This window comes from Anolis carolinensis, chromosome 4, assembly GCF_035594765.1.
Source record: "Anolis carolinensis isolate JA03-04 chromosome 4, rAnoCar3.1.pri, whole genome shotgun sequence".
NCBI lineage: Eukaryota > Metazoa > Chordata > Lepidosauria > Squamata > Dactyloidae > Anolis > Anolis carolinensis.
Window position 1 is genome coordinate 236,262,823 of NC_085844.1, and position 24,714 is coordinate 236,287,536.

General features: G+C 39.8%; 1 protein-coding gene across 1 annotated transcript in view; it reads right to left on the reverse strand.

The window, feature by feature from the left end:
- apcdd1l (APC down-regulated 1 like) overlaps nucleotides 1–22,609 on the reverse strand; it is a 46,074-nt gene extending 23,465 nt beyond the window's left edge. The window contains exon 1 of the mRNA XM_062978974.1: nucleotides 22,129–22,609. Within this exon, the coding sequence (XP_062835044.1) occupies nucleotides 22,129–22,165 (37 nt within the window). The 5' untranslated portion in view covers nucleotides 22,166–22,609. The remainder of the gene's footprint in view (nucleotides 1–22,128) is intronic.
- Between the last annotated feature and the right edge of the window lie 2,105 nt (nucleotides 22,610–24,714).

Below are 24,714 nucleotides of genomic sequence, written 5' to 3' on the forward strand. Positions count from 1 at the left end.
TATAGGGTCTCAGCCTATGATATTAGAATTTATGACATGTTTCCTAATAATTCCAAAGACAGAATTTGTCCCTTTCACTTAAGATCCATACTAGACTAACATTCAATACCCAACACTTGAACTGACCAGGCAGTATGAAGTTTTCAGAAATAAAGTGCCTGGCACACAAACAAATGTCTAGCATTATATTACTTTTGCATGTCCAGAGGAGAGTGATTCAGGATCCTATATCTTCTCATTTTGTACACCATCCAGGCTAACATTTGGGTATGGACCTAAATGTCCATAGTCTAGACTAAGAAATGTCATGTTGCATTAACTTTCTGTTCATTCACAAAACTGATAAGGATACTCCTATACAAGAAAAGATTATTCATCTTTGTTTTCTGTGTGTTCCCTATACTTCTCACTGAGCACCATATTTATTTAAAATAATCAGTGAAAAGGACAGGGAGAAAATGATAAATGGTTTGGAAGGAAATAATAAATGCGGTGTTTCAAAACACACTTAATTCCTTATTGCCAGGACACACATTTTTAGTCTACTAAAGCTAAATCGATGGTATAATGTGGTCTTTTAATAATGGAAGAACAGATTTTTAGAAGTGGAGATTAATTACTGGGAATTTTTTGTTTCTTTATTTTAAAAAAAAAAGCTCATTTGTTTCTGTTATTTATTTGAATGGTGAATGAAAAATATGTCATTTTATTTTCAGAAACATGTGATTTATTACATTGCAAGTTCTCACATGAGAGCCAGCATGGTATAGTCATTTGAATGTTGGACTAAAACTCTTAAGAACAGATTGAAATCACCATGTAGTCACTGAAATCCATTGGATGATTTCAGACAAGTTACACTTTCTCAGCCTCAGAATAAATCTTACCAAGAAACCCCAGTGATAGCTTCATTTTATAGTTGCCACAAGTCAGCAATGACCTGAAGACACACAATAACAAGTTATCATATAGTCCTCAGTATTTCAAACAGTTGGAAGCGTGATAATAACAATATGATTAGGTAACAAAATTTACCTATCAACTGGCTAACTGAATATACTGGCAATGATGAAGCAGATGATGAAGTGATAAACTATTTATTTTCTGTCCTTTTGCCATTTTTTTGCATGCCTATTGATTCAAAAATGGTAATTTTAAGTTTTAGACCACTCAGACGTTTCTGCCCAATGCTTCCATAAATGTGCTTCAAGATTGCCCTGGGGATATTCATGACACAATAGAAAATATGAGAAAAGAGACATGTTTCAATTTAAAAAGGACATTTTTTCACTGTCAACATGCATTAGATGCTTTCATGGCAGAAGGCACCACAAAAAGAAAAACATACACTCAGAAATCTATTAAAGTGAGACATGCCACAGCACCAGTGACACAAACCAAAATAAAGGAAAAAGGGAGGCATGTTTAATTTTGACTCTCAATTGACTAAAGGGGGAGAGGGAAATATGCGTGTTCAGTCAAAGTAAAGAACTGGCATTCTTTCAAAATGCAGGGACTTTTTGTGGAGAGAGGGAGTGTTTCTTAGGGTGTGGTTTCTAGATAGTCTGAAATTTCAGCCTACTGTTTTGCCTGCCAGCGTGGGCCAACGTTTTGATGCATTCCAGTTCCCCTGAATGCCGCCGACAGATGCTCAAATTAAAGCTGACGTTCAAGCTGCCCCCTGCATAATCTAATAACAGAGCTTGTGCTCCTTGAAATTAGAACAAAGTTTAGAACTTCCTCGCCATAAATACAGGCTGTCATTTAGATTTTTCATTTGTCTTATCCAGGTGGCCTAATTTGTTTGGGGTTGGGGTTTTTTGATCCTGAGAAGGGGGGGGGGGAGGCCAAGTTTGATGCTATAACTGAAAAACATAAGGTCCACTTCATAGAAAGCAAAAATAGCAATGAGAACGAGACACCCAAAGCAAGGTTGCCAGAGTTCCACATTAATTTATTGATAGTATTTATATTCTGCCCTTCTCACCCTGAAGGGGACTCAGGCCGGATTACAATGAACACATATATGGCAAACATTCAATGCCAACAGAAAAACAACATATATAGACAGACACAGAGTCATTTAACATTTTTTTTCAGCTTCACGATTCCGGCCACAGGGGGAGCTGTTGCTTCACTGTCCACTAGTGGCTGTAGTTCCTCATTCCTTTCCTCGTGTTTTGCTGGCAGTTTTATGATGTTGTAAATTAGTTAAATTAGCCTCCCGCATAAAGCGTACCTAAATTTCCCTAATTGACAGATGCAACTGTCTTTCGGGGCTGCATAGGTCAACAGCTATTTAATGGTCAGGGGCTTAACCCGACCAGGGCTTTGAACTCATGACCTCTCAGTCAGTAGTGATTTATTGCAGCTGGTTACTAGCCAGCTGCGCCACATTCTGAAAGGGCCTTTTCACACAACATAATCATAGCACAATGATTCCACTTTAACTATTTATGGCAGCATCCTGTACAATCTTGAAATTTGTATATTGGACCCTCTCAATCCATGGGTTCTAGATCCATGATTCCACCAACTGTGGATAATCACGCTCCATATTAATAATGTGATATGAACATGGGCATACTGAACGAAGAACATGCATTCATCTCTCTGCCATTTAATAATATGCAGCATAATCATCCATAGTTTTTGTATCCATGTAGAGTCCCAATGATCTCAGTCATGAGGTGATGCACTAGGGCTCTCTAGCTTAAGAGTTCTAAATACCTTTCCCAGAATTCAGTAGTTAAAGTGAAGATGTGTAATGTGAAAAAGCCTAAGGCCATTGGAGTTTATGGTTTCAGATTCTGTTCTGGTGTCTACAGGTCTTATTAAAACTGCATCATTACAGACAAAATGAGAGAACATAATATTCTTGGCTGTCAAATTACCTGTGGCAGATAATCTCACAAGTGCCTTTGCCCCTTTTGAGATGTAGAAATATATACTTTCTAACAATTCATAGGTGAAAATTGGGACACATGATCAAGCAACATCAGAGTGTGATCAATATGGCACACATTATAAACACACACGCTAGGAGAAGCTGAAGGAGTTTTCCTTTGACTGAACATACTATGATGGGCAAAAGTCTACCTCAGACATGGGCAAACTTCGGCCCTCCAGGTGTTTTGGACTTTAACTCCCACCATTCCTAACAGCCTCAGGCCCTTCCCTGAGGAAAGGGCCTGAGGCTGTTAGGAATGGTGGGAGTTGAAGTCCAAAACACCTGGAGGGCCGAAGTTTACCAATGCCTGGTCTATCTCCTCCTCTCCCTTTGCTCAGTCAATTGAGAGCAAATCAATTTTCAGTAATGGAAATAAGCTGAATGTTGTGACTCAGCAACAGCCTCAGAGCAAAAGGGATGATGGTGATGAGGATTTTGGGATTCAAGATGGGTTTCAAGGTGATTCTGATTATGTGGGGAATTATGGGATTCAGACACAGTCAGGTTCAGAGATGCAGCCTGTTGTTGAAGAGAATCAGCTGCAGCCTGTCACTGATGAAAACCAAGGAAGCATTCCCATGGGAAATAATGAGGATGGTGTATCTCCGGTTCAGGTGCAAGATAATGTTAACGAAGGCACCGACCTTGAATGCCAGGCCGAGGCCGAGTGTGAAGCCCCATTGCTTTCTCCAGCTTTTCATTTACAGTTTAAAGGAATGCCGGGTCGAAGCCTTAGATTAGCTAATAAGAAGGGGGCTAGTGAAGGAAAAAAGAATGCTTTCATGATTTGCTTTTAAAAACAGTTTGCTGAGAGGCAACTCTTTGTCAAAGCAAATCATCGCTTCAACAGAGAACTTGGTCTGTGTTTCCATGCTGCTTTTGCCTTGGATGTATTCTTGTTCTTGGATCTTTGTAACTCATTGAATGGACTACTGTTTTTGTCTATGAAGTTTTGGATTTGGATTTCTGGACTCTTATTATTGGAACTGTATTTCTGTCTGCTTTGCTACGAGATATATATATATATATATATATATATATATATATATATATATATTCTGCTTTTGCTTAATAAACTACAAAAGACTATCATCTGTGTGCTGCTTGGTGTCTACAGCAAGGTGAAGCTATTCTGAGGTGCAACACTGAAGGCAAAAGAGGAAAACAGTAGTATGGGAGAAAAACTAGGACATGTTAAAAGCAGCAGTGGCTGGATCTACACTGCCATATAATATAGTTTCAGAATATAAATTAACTGAATTGAACTGGATTGTATGGCAGTATAGACTCATATTATCCAGTTCAATGCAGTTAATTCACATTCTGAAACTGCTTTATATGGCAGTGTAGATCCAGCCTGAAAAAATCCAAATAAGGACTGCTGGAACCTGCAGTAACACAGCATTCCTCGGTTAAATAACTAGGCATTTCCTGCTGTTACATGACATCCCCAACCTATTGCCATAGGAAGCCTCTCCCTCATCATAGAACTGGCCATTACAGCAGGACAGAGGAAACAGCTGCCAATCAAGTGGTAATATATGTTCAATGAGTCTCCAAGATCGCTGGTAAAATGTCTTTTAAAAACTCCATTGGTTGGCAGGAATATACACTATAGGTACTTAATGGCTATTATTTCAAAATCTATCACCTCAATTTTTAAAGGAAAATTTCTATGTTGTTTATGTAATTATTTTCACAAGACTGAGATATGATATAAACTCACATGGAAAAACATGTTTCTCTTTAGAATCTTCACTAAAGGCCCTTGGACCAATCTCCATTTTGGATACATATTCATGAGGAAAGGCATATTGATTTGTGAAGCACGTGAGCTTTCTGGCAAACATAATATTGACAAGTACAAGTACAATGCCACTGTAGAGTTCAAAAGAGGAGCTTTCATGCCAGTGGGATTGTAAATCCACTCTGGGCTTTAACCCAAACTTGAGGAAAGCTCTCCAAGGTGCTGAAACCTTTCCTTTCAAGGGTCTTGGATTGACCCTTCAAAGTTTTGGTCCAGAGTTTTTCTGGCTCCTGGTCAAAATGGGTTTAAATAGTACTGATCTATTCTTTACATTGCCTTTAGAGTTTATAGGACCATTCATAAAATTGCGTTCGACACTATTTCTCAAAAACACAACCCTTGACTCCTTATGTCTCGTTAGCAACGCAAGATCTCAAACTGGCACCTGTTAACCATGACTTCAGCTTAGATTTTGAGGTGTGGTTGCAATGACAAAATATATGCGCCATTGCCAATTCAAGTTGCAATTTGTGCTGGTGGTCTGCCTTCAACCACCAGAAATAAACATGTGTCATTTTTATGGAACACACTTTACCCAGCAAAATCACCACTACAAATTAAATGCACCAACTCATAGGGAAATGCACCTCCGCTGAGATGCTGAGTTGATTTGTGGAGTGCTAGGTCAGCCCTGCTGTGCCTGTGAATGGCCCATTAGCCACTGGATTGTCCTGTTAGTTAATGAATTAAGGCAGATTCATAAATGCATTTTCGTCATCTATTAAATAAAAGCTACTGATTTGTAAGTAAGCTGCAAAGCATGCTTTGTTTTGGACTGAATTTTCTTCTCTTTTTCTTTTTCTATGCGGAAATTTGCATAGTTATAGTATCAGCCTGCATGCTTTGTTTCTCACAGGCAATAATACATTGCAGTGTGCATCTACACTGTAGAATTAATGCATTTTGTTACCGCTTTAATTGCCATGGCACAATGCTATGGAATCATGGCAATTGTAGTTTTATGAAGTGCTTAGCCTTTGCTTCCAAAGAGTTCTGGTTCCTCACCAAAATAGCAAACTCATCACACTTGAGCCTTCATCCACTTTAAATCCGGTTTCTGCCTCATGCAGAATTCTGCGGTTTGTAGTTTGGTGAGACCCAGGACCCGTCTGGCTCAGCTGTTTAAAGGCCCCTCCCTAAAGTGGGCCTAAAGTTGACTTAAAAAGGGTTCAAATTCTAGTCTGAGCGACACTAAAGTGGTGCCAAACTGCATTAATTCTACAGTGTAGATAAACCCTAAGAGTCACTATCAACCACCACCCTATTGGTTTCTCAAGGGATAATAACTCCATCTCAGGCCGCTCTATACTGCCATATAATCCAGATTATCAAAGGAGATAATCAACATTATCTGATTTGAACTGAAATATCTGAGTCTACACTGCCACACAATCCAGTCCAAAACAGATCATCTGGATTTTATATGGCAGTGTAGAAGGGGCCTTAATCTGCATATATCAGAAGACTCAGTTTGTTCACCAATATCAATTCCATTACTGCAACACCAACACAAAACTTCTTCAGACTCCCTGGAATATATAGTAGATAGTTTTTCCTCAGAAAGAAGACAACAGGGAATTCAACCCTGCTCTTGAGAACAGAAACGTATCTACAGTATTTTTAAATATAGTCATGCCAGTTTTGACTTTTTGGAAATTGTATTATTTATGGACTGGATTAAAATGTTATCTCAAGGAATCTCTCCAGTGTGATTCTAAAGTCAACTTGTCCTGGTAATGTTAGAAGACCTAGAGATTTCAAGAGAAAACATCTCTCCAGAAATGTCTATGTTCTCCAGTGCAATTTTGTAGTCAGTTTCCAGCAGAGCTTGACCATGGAGTCATGCTGGAAGACCTAGAAATATGTGTGGATGTGAGCAGACTGTGTATTACCTCAGAAGGCTGTCAGCAGGATGCAAGGACTGTTCCTGAGTGGAACAAAATTCTTCTGTTTTTAAACATTGCAGCCATTCGAGAAGAATATAGAAGACACCAACACTGAGATTCATATCAAGGACATGTTATTTGAATGTTAAATCTATGTGAAAGCATACATTGTATTGCATTGTTGTGTCTTTTATACAATTTAATTGAAACAAAAAAGGAAATTATTATGACTTATTTGCTGTTTGCTTTCATATGGAGGAAAATGAATAGGAGGTCCACTTACTCCTTTGAATGGACCCTGCTTATTATTAAATAGTGGGTTAAATTTGAATGTCCCAATCCTACATGAAGGGACCAGATCTACTGAAGAGGACCTATTAATTTGAAAGTCGGCATTGTTAATCTCAAACCATTAACTTCTGTTTGGGCTGAATTCATATCTGCACTATGTCTCCTTGAAATCCAAATACTCATCTATCATTGACAAATTTCAAGGCTCACAAGGGAGTCCAGCCAGTTGTACTGTATTTCTGTGATGATGGATGGAAAAGCTACATTCTTTCTCCCCTTCCCCACAAAAGCAATAACAACTCTAATTTCTCTGAACAGCAATTTTCCACTTGCCGATTTTTGGTCCCTTGGTCATCAAGCAACCATGATTTCTTGGAAATGTCATCAGCAACATTGTCAAAATTCTACGTACCTGTTCATTAAAGTATTGAAATTCCATTTTTTTAATGTGATCCAGACTGCGACCATGAAAGAATCCATACAGATTGCTTGAGACCATTTTATGTTGAAAACAGTTTGGTCAAACCTGGGTTAAGATTAACAGCTATTCACTATTATTGTACATAGTGGAGACTATAATTAAAGAATGCTGAACAAACAAATCACATCTAATAAGCAAAATGCATACTCTCCAGCTGCCGTGTATGTTTGGTTTGGATGGTTTCTTTTTAAAAAGCATGTATTTTGTACTTCAAAAAGTACTTCAAGTAGAGAAAAATATCCATGATTAATGTATATGTTGGATCCTGAGATCTGAAATTGTTTGTTCCATACTCCTAATGATATCTTAGGGATACTAGAAAGTTAGGGATACAGATAAAAACAGGACTCAAATAAAATAAGCTGGTGGAGATGCAAATGTATTGTGGTTTTTATACCACAAGACCAGAATGATGAGTAAGGAGATTTCTAAAACCAATAATTGCTAGGAAGAAAACCAGCTTGGAACCTTATTCAAAGAGACATTGCATCTGGCAGAACAAAGTTTGGAATTAGGCTTTGCTTACAGTGAGTTTTTGAACTTTCTCCACAGTTAAACTTAATAATAAAGACTGGACACAATCTACAAAGGCCCATCTTTATGTAGCCATTGAAGCCAATTGTTGAAAGTTATGTACTGTACTTTGATTCAAAACCAAGAAAAAAGCCAATAACACTACATCTAGACTATTACAAAACACTGAAATATGTCAGCACTAATCTAACAATTCCTTCATCGAGGTTCTATTGGTTCCAGGAAGGATAGAAGTGAGGTCCAGAAGATCCATGTTCTAGTCTCCACTGAACCATGAAAATGCAAAGCTTGACCATGAGTCACTTTCAGACTAATTTACATCAAAGGTTCATAGTTATGAGGATAAACAGAAACTATGCAAACTTGAATTTATTGTAGGGGGAGATCTTAGAAACTATGTAAGGCCAGCCTTACTTAGTACTTGGATGGAAGATAACTTATGAATATTGGGTGCCATAAGCTATATTCCAGAGGAAGAAACTGACAAAATCACCTCTTGAGGACTTCTTGACTAAGAAAACTATGAAATTCATGGAGAAATTCATAGTGACAGGCGACTTGAAGTCACATTGCTGTTAACTGCTGTCAAGTCAGCTTCAGCTTAGGGCAATCCTATAAATGAGAGACCTCCAAGTCACCCTAGCATCAGCAGCTCTTCTCAGCGTTTACAGATCTAGGGCCATGGTTTCTTTTATCGAGTTTATCCATCAGGAATGCAGTCTTTCTCTTTTCCTGCCTTACTAAGCATTATTGTCATTTTCTAAGAATGATATTCACAGTGGAATCATCCTGACTTCTAGGAAGACTTATGGCTTTTGTTCTAGGAACTATATAAATGAAACTAAAAAATGAAGTTCAACAGGGACAAATGCAAGATACTTCACTTAGGCAGAAAAAATGAAATGCAAAGATACAGAATGGAGGACGCCTGGCTCGACAGCAGTCCGTGTGAAAAAGATCTTGGAGTCCTCGTGGAAAACAAGTTAAACACAAGCCTACAATGTGATGCAGCAGCAAAAAAAGCCAATGGGCTTTTGGCCTGCATAAATAGGGGTATAGCATCTAGATCCAGGGAAGTCATGCTCCCCCTCTATTCTGCCTTGGTCAGACCACACCTGGAATATTGTGTCCAATTTTGGGCACCGCAATTGAAGGGAGATGTTGACAAGCTGGAAAGCGTCCAGAGAAGGGCAACTAAAATGATCAAGGGTCTGGAGAACAAGCCCTATGAGGAGCGGCTTAAAGAGCTGGGCATGTTTAGCCTGCAGAAGAGAAGGCTAAGAGGAGACATGATAGTCATGTACAAATATGTGAGGGGAAGTCATAGGGAGGAGGGAGCTGCTTCCCTGGAGACTAGGGCGCAGAACAATGGCTTCAAACTACAGGAAAGGAGATTCCACCTGAACATTAGGAAGAACTTCCTCACTGTGCGAGCTGTTCAGCAGTGGAACTCTCTGCCTCGGAGTGTGGTGGAGGCTCCTTCTTTGTAGGCTTTTAAGTAGAGGCTGGATGGCCATCTGTTGGGGTGCTTTGAATGAGATTTTCCTGCTTCTTGCAGGGGGTTGGATTGGATGGCCCATGAGGTCTCTTCCAACTCTACGATTCTATAATTCTATATCCCTCTTTGGCACCCACAGTAACCATAGAACGCTTCTCCAGAACATTTCAAATGTCTTAATCTTCTTCCCTGTCCAGCTATCATAACCATACAAAGAAGTTGGAAATGTGAAGGCATGGACAGTCCTAACTGCAGTGTTCAATGATCTATCCTTATATGTTGAGATCTTGTCTTGCTCCTTCACAGCAGTCCTTGTCTGAATCTTCTTCTGATTTCTTGGCTGCAGTCTTTCTTGAGATTCATGGCTAAGCCAAGGTATGAAAAAATCTTTTAACTATTTTAACCATGCCATTGTCTACTTTAAACTTAAAGAAATAATCAGTAGTTTATTAAATGTGCAACTGCTTTCTTGCCTATACACTTTCTACCTTGACTTTCTTCAGTCTTTGCTATTTCCCACCGATAGTATAGTGCCATGTTTTAAATTGTTGACGTTCTTTCCTCCAGTATCTTAACTTGATACATATTTTAAATTGTTGATCCTTTTTCAATTTTCACACCTCCTTCCTCCAAGCCTATAAAAATATAATTCATTTCTTCAGTCACTCAGTCAATCAAGATGGGGAATGTCAAGTTTCATGCAATATATACTGTAAGACGTGCCTGAAGTAGCAATCCCAGCAGGTTCATCGTAAGCATGAGTTTTCCTGGGAATGGAGCCCTGTTTGTGTGTGTGAGGTTAACATTTCCACAGGTGGGTAAAGCATGTCTTATCCATAAGTTACCACTCTCTGATAAAGGTTTTGTTGAAGCTTTCTGATAGGAATCTCAAAACCCAAAATGAAGTGTGAGGCAATGAAGTCCAGCCACCAGCAATATTGTTGGAGGGATGCCGTTGACTCAGCGTAAAGCCTTCTTTGATCTTGAATACTCACACATTTCTCTTTGCATTCAATCAATGACCTTTAAACAAGCTGGGACCTACAGGAAACCTGTTGCCTGATCTCTGAAGCGTTATTATCTTTTTGAGTGCTCCACTCTCACATTCCACTGTTTATGTTTAACAAGTTAAAATAACAACTTCCTTAAGACTGAACTGCTTGAAGTTTTTAAAAATGCAAAAAGTCATCAATCTAATTGATACAAGTGGTGTGATCAAAACATCCTCTTAAACATTCTGTCCTGGCAGCCGTACCATTAAGGTATCAACGGCACAAAACGCAGGCAGATATACAGGCAGTTCCTGAGTTACAAACATCCGACTTACAAATGACTCATCATTAAGAACAGGGTGAGACAACAAGAAGTGAGAGAAATCTGAGTTATCATGGGGAAAAGGTGTTTCAGCTGAAGCTTTAGCACCAATCCATGTTTCCACAACAAGCCAAATTTTTCAAATCCAAAAGGGACAGAAAAAGAGGTGAAATCTTCTGAACAGGGGCACAGATAGCAAAAACACCACAGGGGTGTTAACCCTTCCCTATGCTATCCAAATCATTCATATGTGTATATGTGTGTGTGTTTGGAGGTGCAGCTACACTATAGAATTGATGCAGCTTGACACTTTTAATTGCCATGGTTCAATGCTATGAGATCAGGGAAGTTGTATTTCCACAAAGTCTTTAGCCTTCTCTGCCAAAGAGTGCTGGTGTCTCATCAAGTCAAATATTCCAGGAGTCCATAGCATTGAGCCATGACAGTTAAAGTGGTGTCAAACTGCATTAATTCTATATTGTGGATGCAGCCAAAGCCTCTGGCAGTGAAGCTCCTTTTTACAAAATATTTATTTATGCCCATCACTTCTTACTTGTGTTCTGTCTTTTTTTAGCATCATCAACATTAAGAAGACGGTTACGGAAAGCTCAAGAAACAAAGATTTCTCAAGCAAGGTTGCAGCAGTATGACTGCAAGAATCAGTGCAATAAAGCTTGAGTTGAGAAACAACAGGCAAATCCATAGCCATGGGAATGATTTAGGAGTTTTTTCCAAGTCAAAAAAACAACCTGGTTTACTCATGAATTTTAACTGGTTAACCAAATCCCAATGCCAAGTCTATGAGAAGCAAAAAATTAGAGTCCCTCCATAACTGCAAGCATTAGCTGACATAGTGAAAGCGACCAAGTTGGTCTACCTGAAGCTGGCAGGCAAAGGGGATTTGATGTGTTGTCGAAGGCTTTCATGGCCGGGATCACAGGGTTGTTGTATGTCTTTCGGGCTGTGTGACCATGTTCCAGAAGTATTCTCTCCTGATGTTTCGCCCACATCTATGGCAGGCATCCTCAGAGGTGTGAGGCATGGATAAAAGGGGATTTGACCTGGATTGAATGTGGAAACTGAGGAAACTAGAAACTGAGGTGTCTCCCACTGGTTTATCTAATCCAAGCCCTGCCAAAGCAACCATGGAACAGGAGCAAAGACAAGAAGTGATGTCATTGTTAGATCTTGAACTTTCTATGAAAAAGACTGTGTCTGATGACCAAGTGAAAACTCATTTAGTGCAAAATCCACAAACTCCATTGCCAGGATATGTATTTCTTGTGGATAAAAAGAGGCACCTAAATTTTCATCCCAAATGGTTCAGCAAATTGGTTGGCCTACTCATTGCGTGTACAAGGTGCACTTTGTAAATATGGTGTGGTGTTTGGAGGAGAAGTTGGCGGTAAAGGTGGTCATCAGAAGATTGGTACATTGGTTGCTATACCACTGGTGCGATCGTAAAGTGCAATAGAAGTCTTCAATAGACACCAAAAAACAGAGTACCATCAGAACAATTTGTGCTTGGCTGAAAACTTCTTGCTAATACACAATGAAAAATGTTTTGATAATAAAGGAAATAAGAAGAAAACAGAAATAAACTTCTACCAGATGTGGAAACGATTATCTTTTGTGGCTGACAAGAACTGGCTTAAAGTGGGAGCAATGATTCAGGGCCTATTATCTGTGAAGAATCTTTGCACAATGGTGGTAATTTCGGGATCTTGTTGAGATCTCGTACCAGATCAGGAGACACTGGCTTCAAAAGTCATCTCAGGGGAAAAGTTTCAACCCCACCTGAATTTTTTTTCTGTTTACGGGCCTGACAACAGTATTCTACTCCAATTGACCCCAGGTATGCTGACTTACAACAACCAATGTAAATACCAACTGCCTACAGAATGCCTTACTGAGCATATGGGAACAAAAAACAGCAAAGAGGGGAAAGCAGATACCCCCAGCATGTTAAAGAACAGAGGCTGTTCTCTGTGTCTCACCACTCCCACAGTACATCTGCTGCTATCTATTTTTGTTTGTTTTACTTGTATTTCTATACATTTTGTAATCGTGTAGGCAGCCTTGTAAAGGCAGAGTGAGCAGAACGAAAGGCTTTCAATAAAATAAATACATTACGCAAAAAAACCAACACATACAAATTATGAAATGTTGAAAGTAGACTACTGCCAAGACTCTACACTTGGAAGACAATCATATTCGGCCACAAGTGATAGTCTATGACACTCTAAAATTCATTGGCACAAAATGAAACAAAATACAGTGATAAATCAGCAGCACGCCCAACAAAAGCTTACCCAGTAAAATTCACTTGAAATAAATGGATCTTCAAAACCTCTCTGAACTTCAGCACTGACCGGAGCAGCAACATAACCCATAGGAGGGAGTGGCATAATTTAGGATCATCCACCATCTGCCATTTAGAAGTTACAATAGCCAAGAGTACAAAAATGTATCTACAGCATACAATTACGGTTATCAGTTTGATACTATTTTAATTTATAAGGATTCCTAGGAGTTGGTAGATAAGTGGAGCCATAGCACTATAACTATGTATATGGCCAACAATGGGATCACAACACTAGAATTACGTAGTCTAAATATTGCTCTTTATCTCCTTCTACTTGAAAACACATGTGTGTTATAAAAAAGAATGTGTTTTGAAATATTACACATTACACTACAGCAGATAAGTGTTCTTGCTATATAGAACTTTTCACTTAATACAAGACAGTGCTGACCATTTTTGCATTGCACTTCCTGCAGAAGAAGAGCTTGAGAAGCAGAATTTCATGCCAGAATCTCACGCCTTTCAGTCTTTCAAATTATGTAGAATAGCAATCAGAAACTACATCTACTAGGAAATAAATAAGAATTTAGCTTATTACCAGCAGTTCTAGTAGATATCTATAAGAATTATTATTTCTAATAAGTCTAGCAAGCTATAAACTTGGACTTGGATGTTTCGGCAGGTCTTCGGTGAGACAGTCATTAACTAATCAGCCCCAGATGGTTTTTAAATAATTTGTCCTTTATTTATTATGCCCTTACCATTTATATGTTTTAAATGCAATTTTTTATTCTTGTATTGCTGTTTTAATTGACGGGTTTTAACTGTTATAATATTCTTGTTGCATATTGTATTACTGTTTTATCTTTTTATATTGTGATTTGTATTATGCTGTTGTTTATTTTGTCCTTATGTTGTTTGGATCTTTGCCCGATGTAAGCCGCCCAGAGTCCCCGCGGGGAGATGATGGCAGGGTATAAATAAAGTTTTATTATTATTATTATTATTATTATTATTATTATTATTATTATTATTGCATAATTCTCCTAGATCAGGGATGGAAGACATGTGGCCCTTGAGGTGGTATTGGATTGCAACTCGTATCTCACCCCTCAAAATTGAATGTGTTGGCTATGCGTGATAGGAAGTATAGCCCATATCTAGCCCATATCACCACTCCATGATATACTTTCGCCACATCTCAGAACAATTTAATGGAGGCTAGTGGCTCCCTGTAGCCAAAACTTTAAAGGAGCTATTGAAGGTGTTGGGCCTATTTCAATATAGAGTTCAGCACAATGGATACCTCCCCTGAAGTTCAGTCTAAACAGGGAACATTTAACTGTTTAAGAAGTCTCTTAGACTGTTAGGGGGCCAGAGTATAGTTTGAAAAGAACTTGAACAAATTCCTATGTACACTGCACATATCTTTGTAGTGCAAAAATGCATGTAAGAACAATACACTATTTAAAATCAAGAACAATTTTAACCAACATAAACTTAACAGTATTTCACTGGATAGTCAAGTTAAGAGGTAGTCAAGTTAATTAGGATTGTTGATGTTGTGTGTCTTCACATTATTTCAGACTTAGGGTAACCCTAAGTCTAAAATTTAGCATAGGTTTAGCTGGGTAAATTACTTTGGAGGATCACATTCAGCCCACGGCTTGAGTAAACCAAGTAGAGTCCCGCCATGGGTGAGAAAAGCAGTATATAAATACAGTAATTAACTAATTAATTAATTGGTTTGGGTCCCCTGGTCTAAAACCTGGAGTAAGTTCACTGACAAATAATCTAGCAGTTGATGTTAAAGCTACTAGCACCCACAACAAAGCTGGCAAAGATCACCATTATCTCGGGACACCCTAGTCACAACTTGGAAAGTCTGCACAAGTTCAACAGCAGTATTTGGATATCTTCGATGGGAGAGAAACAGTGAAGCATAGCTCCCAATTCCATATTAACTCAGACTTTGGAAATAACTAGTTAAATTGAATTAGTTCCGTACAAGTTAATTTGTTGGTTACCAACAATCATCCCCAGAGTGTGAACACTTAACTTGTATTACCCTTCCCCCAGCATGGCTTTGCAAGCAATTTTACATGTTAACAGCTTTCATTATGCCTATGATGTCCTTATACATTATAGGGAGTAGCCTCAAAAGTAGGATTATAGACCAAAATCAGGCTTTTAGAAACAAGAGATAGCAGGGATTCAAGTTGAGATCCCTATTTGTTGCATGCAAACCCTATGTTGGTATGTACAGGACCTCCTGTATTGTTAGTGGATGTGGAGGCAGAGGATACGACAGAATAGTGCTAAAATTGTCTATGTAAGTACAGAGACTTTCATAAAAATAATGATTAACCAATTTCCACCCTTTAGTCACCATCCAATGTCTGTAACAATTATTGACATAGACCAGTATTGCCCTAAATCTGTGTCTTTTAATTGGAATGAACATTATCAGTCCTCATTCACCTTTTCCAATCCAAACAACAATCTACAATGCTCAAAGGGTGAAAAAAGTGATAGTGGTGGTAGATGCAGTGGAGAAAGATTTATAAGAGATTAATTAACAATATCTCAATAAATTCAACTCTCTCTTCCCAATATCGGCAAAGCAAATTAATGTATCCATTCAATTGTCAATAACAATGTATTCTCTTTTATATCTAGCAGTTCAAGAATTTTGTTAATTTAGCAGAACGTGCTTGAAGCATCCAATGACATATACTTGGTTTGCTATATGTTCCAATTTTCTTTAATTTCTTTAATTTTTAATTTTTCTAAAAAAGACACTGACCAGAATCTTACAACTTTGTAAGACATCTGCAGGACATGGAAATGCACAGTTGCATAATGATCATATCCCATAGAGAGATGCTATCATGTTACTATGCAGCAGAGCCAGCAAAATTCCTATTAAGTATCACACACACTTCCCACTGCTCTGTTATGTAGCTTCACCATTTAGTAAAGGGGTTTCCTAGCACCTATACTACTTGGCTAACATTAACATTACAGGCCGTACAGGATTTTGGCAAGCAATGGCAGTAACAATAACAGAGACTCAAATCACCATTAGTATTCCGAGAGTTAGCAAATCTCATTGCTTAGATATGAAAGGTGATTCACTCAAGTTGTTTAACTCAACAGTCTGGCTATATTGTTCAAAAATTGCTGAGCCAAAGTTTGGCCATCTGCAATGTCGGATTCAATGAGGACGTAGTCTTGATAGCAAAGGCAATAGAAGTGTATCATGTTTCAATTAAATTATTGTTCTCACTGGTTAACATAATCAAACTGCAAGTCTGTTTTTCACTTAAGAAAGTTCATTCAAGCATCTCAACTTGAAAGTGATTTTTATGAAGGAAAGATATCAGGGTTTTTACTTTCAGGCCATTACTGCTTCCACTTAAAAACAAATACAGTAGAGTTTCACTTATCCAACACTCGCTTATCCAACGTTCTGGATTATCCAACACATTTTTGTAGTCAATGTTTTCAATATATCGTGATATTTTGGTGCTAAATTCGTAAATACAGTAATTACAACATAGCATTACTGCGTATTGAACTACTTTTTCTGTCAAATTTGTTGTATAACATGATGTTGGGTGCTTAATTTGTAAAATCATAACCTAATTTGATGTTTAATAGGCTTTTCCTTAATCCCTCCTTATTATCCAACATATTTGCTTATCCATCGTACTGCTGGCCCGTTAATGTTGGATAAGTGAGACTCTACTGTAGTAAGAATAAAAGTAAGTCGTCTAACTAGATATTTCAGAAATGAAATAGCAGGGGGTTGGCCTGGATGACACTTATGGTCTCTTCCAAGTAAAATGAGTCTATGAAAATCCAGAATGTGTGTCCAAAAGGTTTTGACCCCCTTTATCTTTGCATTCTCCAGCATGCTGGAGGTAAATTGCTGTTCATATATGATGAATTGACATCATGAGATGCTATCTGTAAATTAATTTCAATTTGTTTTATTCTAGTGCTAGTGACACAATGTTAAAATAAACTGTAAATGTTTCTAACTGTAGATAGAAGATAATTTGTACAACTCGGCACATAGCAATAACTAAAACATCCTTCTTGCTACCGTACATTCCTTCATTCTTGCTCCTTTCTATTTCATACTTTTGTCTTCAATTTCTCTTTAGTTGCAGTTGTCCACATATCGTAACTGTTCAAAATGTGATGAATACCAGTTTTCAAAAGCTAAATACCAATTACTCCAGATGGAATCTTGAAGTGCCCAGAAATATGTTTCCAATATTCAGGCTCTGTGATTGAACATTAGAGTCTCATCCAACATAAACGGGCTGGCAGAATGTTGGATAAGTGAATATGTTGGATAATAAGGAGGGATTAAGGAAAAGCCTATTAAACATCAAATTAGGTTGTGATTTTACAAATTAAGCACCAAAACATCAGCTTATACAACAAATTTGGCAGAAAAAGTAGTTCAATACACAGTAATGCTATGTAGTAATTACTGTATTTACGAATTTAGAACCAAAATATCATGATGTATTGAAAACATTGACTACAAAAATGTGTTGGATAATCCAGAACGTTGGATAAGCGAGTGTTGGATAAGTGAGACTCTACTGTAGTTACTTTTCAGTGACTTTGTAAAGCTTGAGTTGGACTCTCAATAACAACCTGACAGTGTCAACAACAATACTAATTTGGACATTCCTTGTAACATATGTTGGGACCAAAGATGTCCACTGATTACATAAAATAATGGTCTCGGGCTGTGGCGCAGGCTGGAGAGCAGCTGCAATGAATCACTGCAATGAATCACTCTGACCAGGAGGTCATGAGTTCGAGGCCCGCTCAGATGTTTGTTTGTCTTTGTTCTATGTTAAAAGGCATTGAATGTTTGCCTATATGTGTAATGTGATCCGCCCTGAGTCCCCTTCGGGGTGAGAAGGGCGGAATATAAATGCTGTAAATAAATAAATAAATAAATAAATAAATAAATAAATGTATTCTCCTTCTCTTTCATTTTGTACATGTGTTTTACCCATGCTATAATAATGTTAATACAATATTCATATTTTATACAATAATTATTAAACAAATGTTAATAAATAGACATATTTTATTCATGCACATATTAACATTGTAATAATATTCCATTCGGATTGTTGCTAATCATTATATCTAGGGTTGCCTCTAAAAATAACCTGGAAACTTTGGTTGGTACCAAACAGGACAACCTCCTGTTAGGGAAATTGGCTGACATGGTCACACTATATCAGTATTTTGCACTGCCTTGTATTTCATATGAAGAAGTGAATATCCCAGTCAAGTGGTGTTCTTGAATTTTAGGACCCTAAACAGCTTTGGATAAAGTGATTCAAAGGCGTAAACGTCACCAGTGACGTTCTTCTTCCAGTGCCCTTAGAAAAGAAGATGAGATGGGCAAAGAGAAAACAATGAGTTTTCAGTTGTGGCTCCCCAGAGGTGGGTTTCTGTGCATGTGTGGCCCCTGTCTTTAAACAAATCTATCACAGTGTTTTCTTGGCAAGATTTGTTCAAAGACAGTGTACCTTTGCCTTCATCTGAAGCTGAGAGTGTATGACTCTCCCAAGATTACCTAGTTGGTTTCCATAGTTGAGAGGAGATTTCAGCCCCAGTTTCCAGAGTCCAACATTCAAACCACTGCAAGGTGTTGGCTCTCATTTGTGGGTGGCTCTCATCAAAGAAACTTGCTTGGTTCCTGTCTACGTTATACTGTCTTTGGTGCTGGGTAAAAACTTTATTTAAAAAATCCCAGGAACTTCCAGAACTGTTTTAAGAACATTTCACTCTTTAATCCCATTTTTAAAAAACCTGAAAATGTTTACTTTTCGTTTTAGTATGTGCCACTAGTGGTTTTCTCTTGTTTTTATCAGCTCTGTTTCAGTGCAAGCTTGCAGTTTGTGTTTTTAATTTGTGCTCTGCCAAGTACACTTGGGTTATATTGGGCAGATGAAATACTATGATATGCAAATGAATACATACATTGCCTGATCAAAAGCTACAGTGCTGTAAAAGATTGCAAAGGTGGAAGAGGGCAAAAATTACAAAGAGAGGGAACAACCCCAGAATCAAAGAGGGAAAACATTACCATGAATATTTCTGCCTGGCTGGTTAAACCTGTTCAATAAAACAGGGAGCATTGGGAAGGAAGGCTAGCAAAGCCAAGAAAAAGCTTTCTCTCCGACTCTGATCAGCACCAAGTTCAGGTGCTTGGCTACAGTCAGCAGCCAGCTCCTCCTTGGTTATTAACTGTGATCTTTTATTAGCTGTGAGAGACTGGCGTTGGCTCCTCTGAGCAAGCTCCCTGCCATGGCAAATAGAAGCAGATCCCTAACACATGTACAGATGTGCACATAATCCTTTTGTTACAGCAAAATATCTGCAAAAGGGGACTTTAAGTAGGGGGCATTCCAAACAGCACCAAAAAAATTGGTGCGCTTGCATCTAATATCGATATATAGATATAGATATCTATAGATCCATATCTATTGCCCTATGAAAATAAGAAAGCTCTTCTCTCTAGGAAACCATGCCATAATAAACTGGTTTAGCCTTTGCTGTACTAGTTATAATAGGCTAATGGGGCCACCCGACTGGAATTTGTCCCAGGCATTTGGCATAGTCACAGGGCAACCACCCAGGATTCAAGCTGAGCCAGAGCTCATCCAGGCTTAGCCACAGAACTTGCCATGGGAAGGAATTAGCTGATGGCTTTGTGTGTGGCAGTGTCTCTTCCTTCAGCCACTGCATTTGTTCTCCACAGCAGCAACATCTGGTGTTAGGACAAGGCAGCAAATCTATACAGGACTCTGGAGAAGAAGAGGATGACTTGGAGTTTGTGACCCTTATGATTCCCTCATGTATATCCAGTCAAAGAGTCAGATTTTAATATATCATATACACTTGCTACTTTAAGAGCTGTCTTCCTGCCTTCCTACTGGATATCTGGATCCTTGTAAAAAATTAAAACAAACATGACAAAGAGAACGGTTTCCAAGCTACTCTGAAAAGAGTGGAAGGCAAACAGACAGGAGAAGCAAAAACCCCAATAAAAATCCACTGAACTCTTATGTAAGTTCAAGTCAACTCTGACTTATGGTGACATAGGATTTTATTGGCAAGTTGTGTTTAGAGGAGAGACTGTGATTTTTGCAAGATTCCACTCTAGATTTAGAGTGTGTGACTTCTCTAGGTCCTCAAGTTTGTTTCTACGGTTTAGCAAGGATCTGAACTTTGGCTTTCTTGAGTCCAAGCTCAGCACTCCAAACACGCTAGCTCTCCGAAGGCATATACAAAATGCATTCCCCCTGCTCCAGATTGATTAAATGTCCAGTCTGATTGTTTCTTGCTGTCCTACTGCATATTAAGGAGCATTTAACAGAGCGAGCCCTGAATGTGTTTCCGGCATTTGCAGATACCTAACTCTGCGCAACAGGGGAAAGTTTAATAAGAGGGAGCTAATGGACTGGGACTTAATACAAATGAGTTACCCATTACCACCTCTTTATGGCTTCTTCCTCTTCCAAATCTGGTGTTAAACAGCGGTGAAGAAAAACTGGCATCCCATCACTCTTTCAGATTATAGTTAGGGACAAATGATCAGGGTTACTATAGAGCAGGCATGGGCAAACTTGGGCCCTCCAGGTGTTTTGGACTTCAACTCCTACTATTCCTAACAGCCTCAGGCTCCTTCCTTTTCCCCTTCAGCCGCTTAAGCAGCTGAAGGGGAAAAGGAAAGAGCCTGAGGCTGTTAGGAATAGTGGGAGTTGAAGTCCAAAACACCTGGAGGGCCCAAGTTTGCCCATGTCTGCTATACAGCAACATAAGACATTTCATAATAGGCATTTGGGGAAAATTGAGTTTTCCCTGCCTACAAAAAATGAATTCATATTTCTACCTCTTGACTAACTGCGACTTTCTAACTTGAATTCTGTGGAAATCCAGGTTCATCAAAACGGATAAGACTATGTGTGGAGAAGTTCATGTGTAGCAATTCTCTATAGGTTTATTCAGATATAAGGCGCTCTGATTTTCCTGGGACAGAGTGGCTTTCAATGGCAATCCAGTGAGGAAGAGAGGTTTCCTTCTTGGATGGCGCTTCTAAGGGACTAGGGTGCAAATCCTTGCTCAGATATGGAAATGTCCCCTTGGTGACTTTGAGCAAATCCCATTCTCTCACTAAGGCAAGGAGAAACCTCTCCTGAATAAATCTTGCCAAGATCGGAGGGAACATGGAGACGTATGGCTTCAAGACAAACTTCAAGTTTAGCTTTTGGAGAGGTTAAGCATTCATGAAACATTCTGGCTGCTAACTATGACACCCCAAGAGGGACGAGGCAACGATCCATACGCTCCAGACACTCAGAAGTCTTTCCAAGAGCCAAACTGCCATCTGTACGCGTGTGAATCCGACTTAATCCCGTGCCGGGTTCACACCTTCGCAACACTCCGACCGGGAAGGCAGCGGGCACCCAAACAAGAACTTGGAGCAAGCGGTTATTACACAAACACACAAACTTCGCCACTATCATGTCGCATCTCTCTCTGCAAGGGTACGTCTAGACCTGGCATGGGCAAACTTCGGCCCTCCGGGTGTTTTGGACTTCAACTCCCACAATTCCGAACAGCCTACCGGCTGTTCGGAATTGTGAGAGTTGAAGTCCAAAACACCCGGAGGGCCGAAGTTTGCCCATGCCTGGTCTATACTGTCCAATTAACGCAACTTGGCACCACTTTAACTCCCATGGCTCAATGCTATGGAATCCTGGAGAGCTGTAGTTTGGTGAGTCGCCGCCAGCACTCTTTGGCAGAGAAGGCGACAGACTTTGTGAAATTACAACTTCCAAGACTGAGCCGTGGGAGTGAAGTTGGGGTCAAACTGCAATCCTTGCACAGTGTGGATGCGCCCAAGGATCTCCAAGGCAGCTGTCGGGGGAGGAACAGACAACCCTAGACCCTCCAAAATAACAACAAGAAGAACAACAAGAGGAGAAACTCAACCCCAACTCTTCTCTTACCTACGAGGAGCCCAACGAGGCACCAGGATGGGAACATGGCACACTCCGATGCGACGCCTGGAAGGAATGAAACAGAGTAGCAGAACCAGTCTATTGGACTGAGTCTCAACGCGCTCCAGGAGCCATGTGCCAACTTCCCAAAGGGGTCAAATCCCGAGCTGAAACTCCCGGGCTGTGGGTGGCTTTCTCGCGTGGACCCTGCCAAGGAGAAAGAGAGAGAAGCCTTTCTCGCCTGCCTGCAAGGCTGCTTCTTCTTCTGCTGCTGCTTCTTGGGGAATGTGCGGCGGGTTCCTCTGGGTCGCTTGGCTGGATGGAGCTCGCTCGCTCGCTCGCTTGCTTGCTTGGGGGCAGCTCGCAGGTTCCCTCGCCAGAAGAGGAGGAGACTCCGGTTTGGGGAAGGGGGGTGAAGCAGGGCGAGAGGACTCCAGGCACATGGAGCAGCACACACTCCGCACACAGCCCTCCTCCTCCACCTCCTCCACCTCCTCCTCCTGGGCTGCAGAATGAAGGGAGCTGTAGCTTTACAAGGACTTTACTCTCCTCGGCCCAAGAGAGCTGCTGCCTCAGCAGAAACACACTACAGGATTGCATAACATCCAGCCTTGGCAGTCAAAGTGGTGCCATGCTGCATTCATCCCACAGTGTAGGAATCAGGCATGGGCAAACTTCGTCCCTCTGTTGGAAAGAGCAACCTTCCACAAGCCTCCTCTACTTAATTATTTGTTATGTACAGTAGAGTCTCACTTATCCAACATAAACAGGCCGGCAGAAGGCTGGATAAGCGAAAATGTTGGATAATAAGGAGGGATTAAGGAAAGGTCTATAGATAAAGGTAAAGGTTTCCCCTGACATTAAGTCCAGTTGTGACCCACTCTGGGGGTTGGTGCTCATCTCCATTTCTAAGCCGAAGAGCAGGCGTTGTCCGTAGAACTTCCAAGGTCATGTGGCCAGCATGACTGCATGGAGCACTGTTACCTTCCCGACGGAGCGGTACCTATTGATCTATTTATTATTATTATTTATTTACAGTATTTATATTCCGCCCTTCTCACCCGGAAGGGGACTCAGGGTGGATCACATTACACATATAAGGCAAAACATTCAATGCCTTAAAATAGAACAAAGACAAGACAAACACGGGGCTCCGAGCTGGCCTCGAACTCATGACCTCCTGGTCAGAGTGATTCATTGCAGCTGGCTGCAGCTGGTTGCTCAACAGCCTGCGCCACAGCCCAGGCCCACTCACATTGGCATGTTTTCAAACTGCTAGGTTGGCAGGAGCTGGGGCTAACAGCAGGCGCTCATTCCGCTCCCGGGATTTGAACCTGGGACCTTTTGGTCCGCAAGTTCAGCAGCTCAGCGCTTTAACACACTGTGCCACCAGTGGCCCCATGTACAGTAGAGTCTCACTTATCCAACATAAACAGGCCGGTAGAATTTTGGATAAGCAAAAATGTTGGATAATAAGGAGGGATTAAGGAAAAGCTTATTAAACGTCAAATTACGTTATGATTTTACAAATTAAGCACCAAAACATCACGTTTTACAACAAATAGACAGAAAAAGCAGTTCAGTACACAGTAATGTTATGTAGTAATTACTGTATTTACGAATTTAGCACCAAAACATCGCACTGTATTGAAAACATGGACTACAAAAACATTGGCTACTAACAAATTGACTATAAATAAAGATAGAATTGCATAAAATGAGCTTACAGTAACAACATTCGTAAAAAGTTCAGTCCTTGCTGCCTAGAGAAACAACTGGATCCGAGCAGGAGGCAGACTGCATTGGATTATCCAGAATGTTGGATAAGCGAAGGTTGGATAAGCAAGACTCTACTGTGTACAGAGCTATAGCCAGAAAAAAAAAATTGGGGGCAGTTTGAAACTTAGGAATCATGAAGAGTAGTTCCATACATAAAATAATTTAGAAATCAGGCTCCATCGATAAACTTCAGTGGACACTCAAGACACATAAACTTCAGTGGACACTCATGGGGATTTGGTTAACCAGTTAAAATTCATGAGTAAACCAGGTTTCTTTAAAAACCTGAAACATTTCGGGTTGAACCCTTAACCGCCCCCCCCCCCCCGGGCTATAGCCCTGCCTGTATATAATTCAGATTGCTTACTGTTTTGTATATGTGAATTGGTATGCAGTTTTATCTTAACTCTATATTGTGGGAGGGACTGCAGACCATGTGACCCAGATATAATAGTAATAGCAATAACAACAACAACAACAACAACAACTTCCAAGGACAGTTCCTTGACAAAATTGAAGGAAAAGTTGATGAGGAGAAGACCTGGCTATGGCTCACGAATGTTATACTGAAGAAGGAGACAGAAGGCCTGATTCTTGCAGCCCAGGAGCAAGCCATCAGAACAAATGCAATTAAGGCTAAGATAAAAAAATCAGCTAATGACCCAAAATGTAGACTGTGCAAGGAAGCTGACAAAACCATTGATCATATCCTCAGCTGCTGTAAGAAAATCGCACAGACGGACTACAAGCAGAGACACAACTATGTGGCCCAAATGATTCATTGGAACTTATGCCACAAATACCATCTGCCACTAG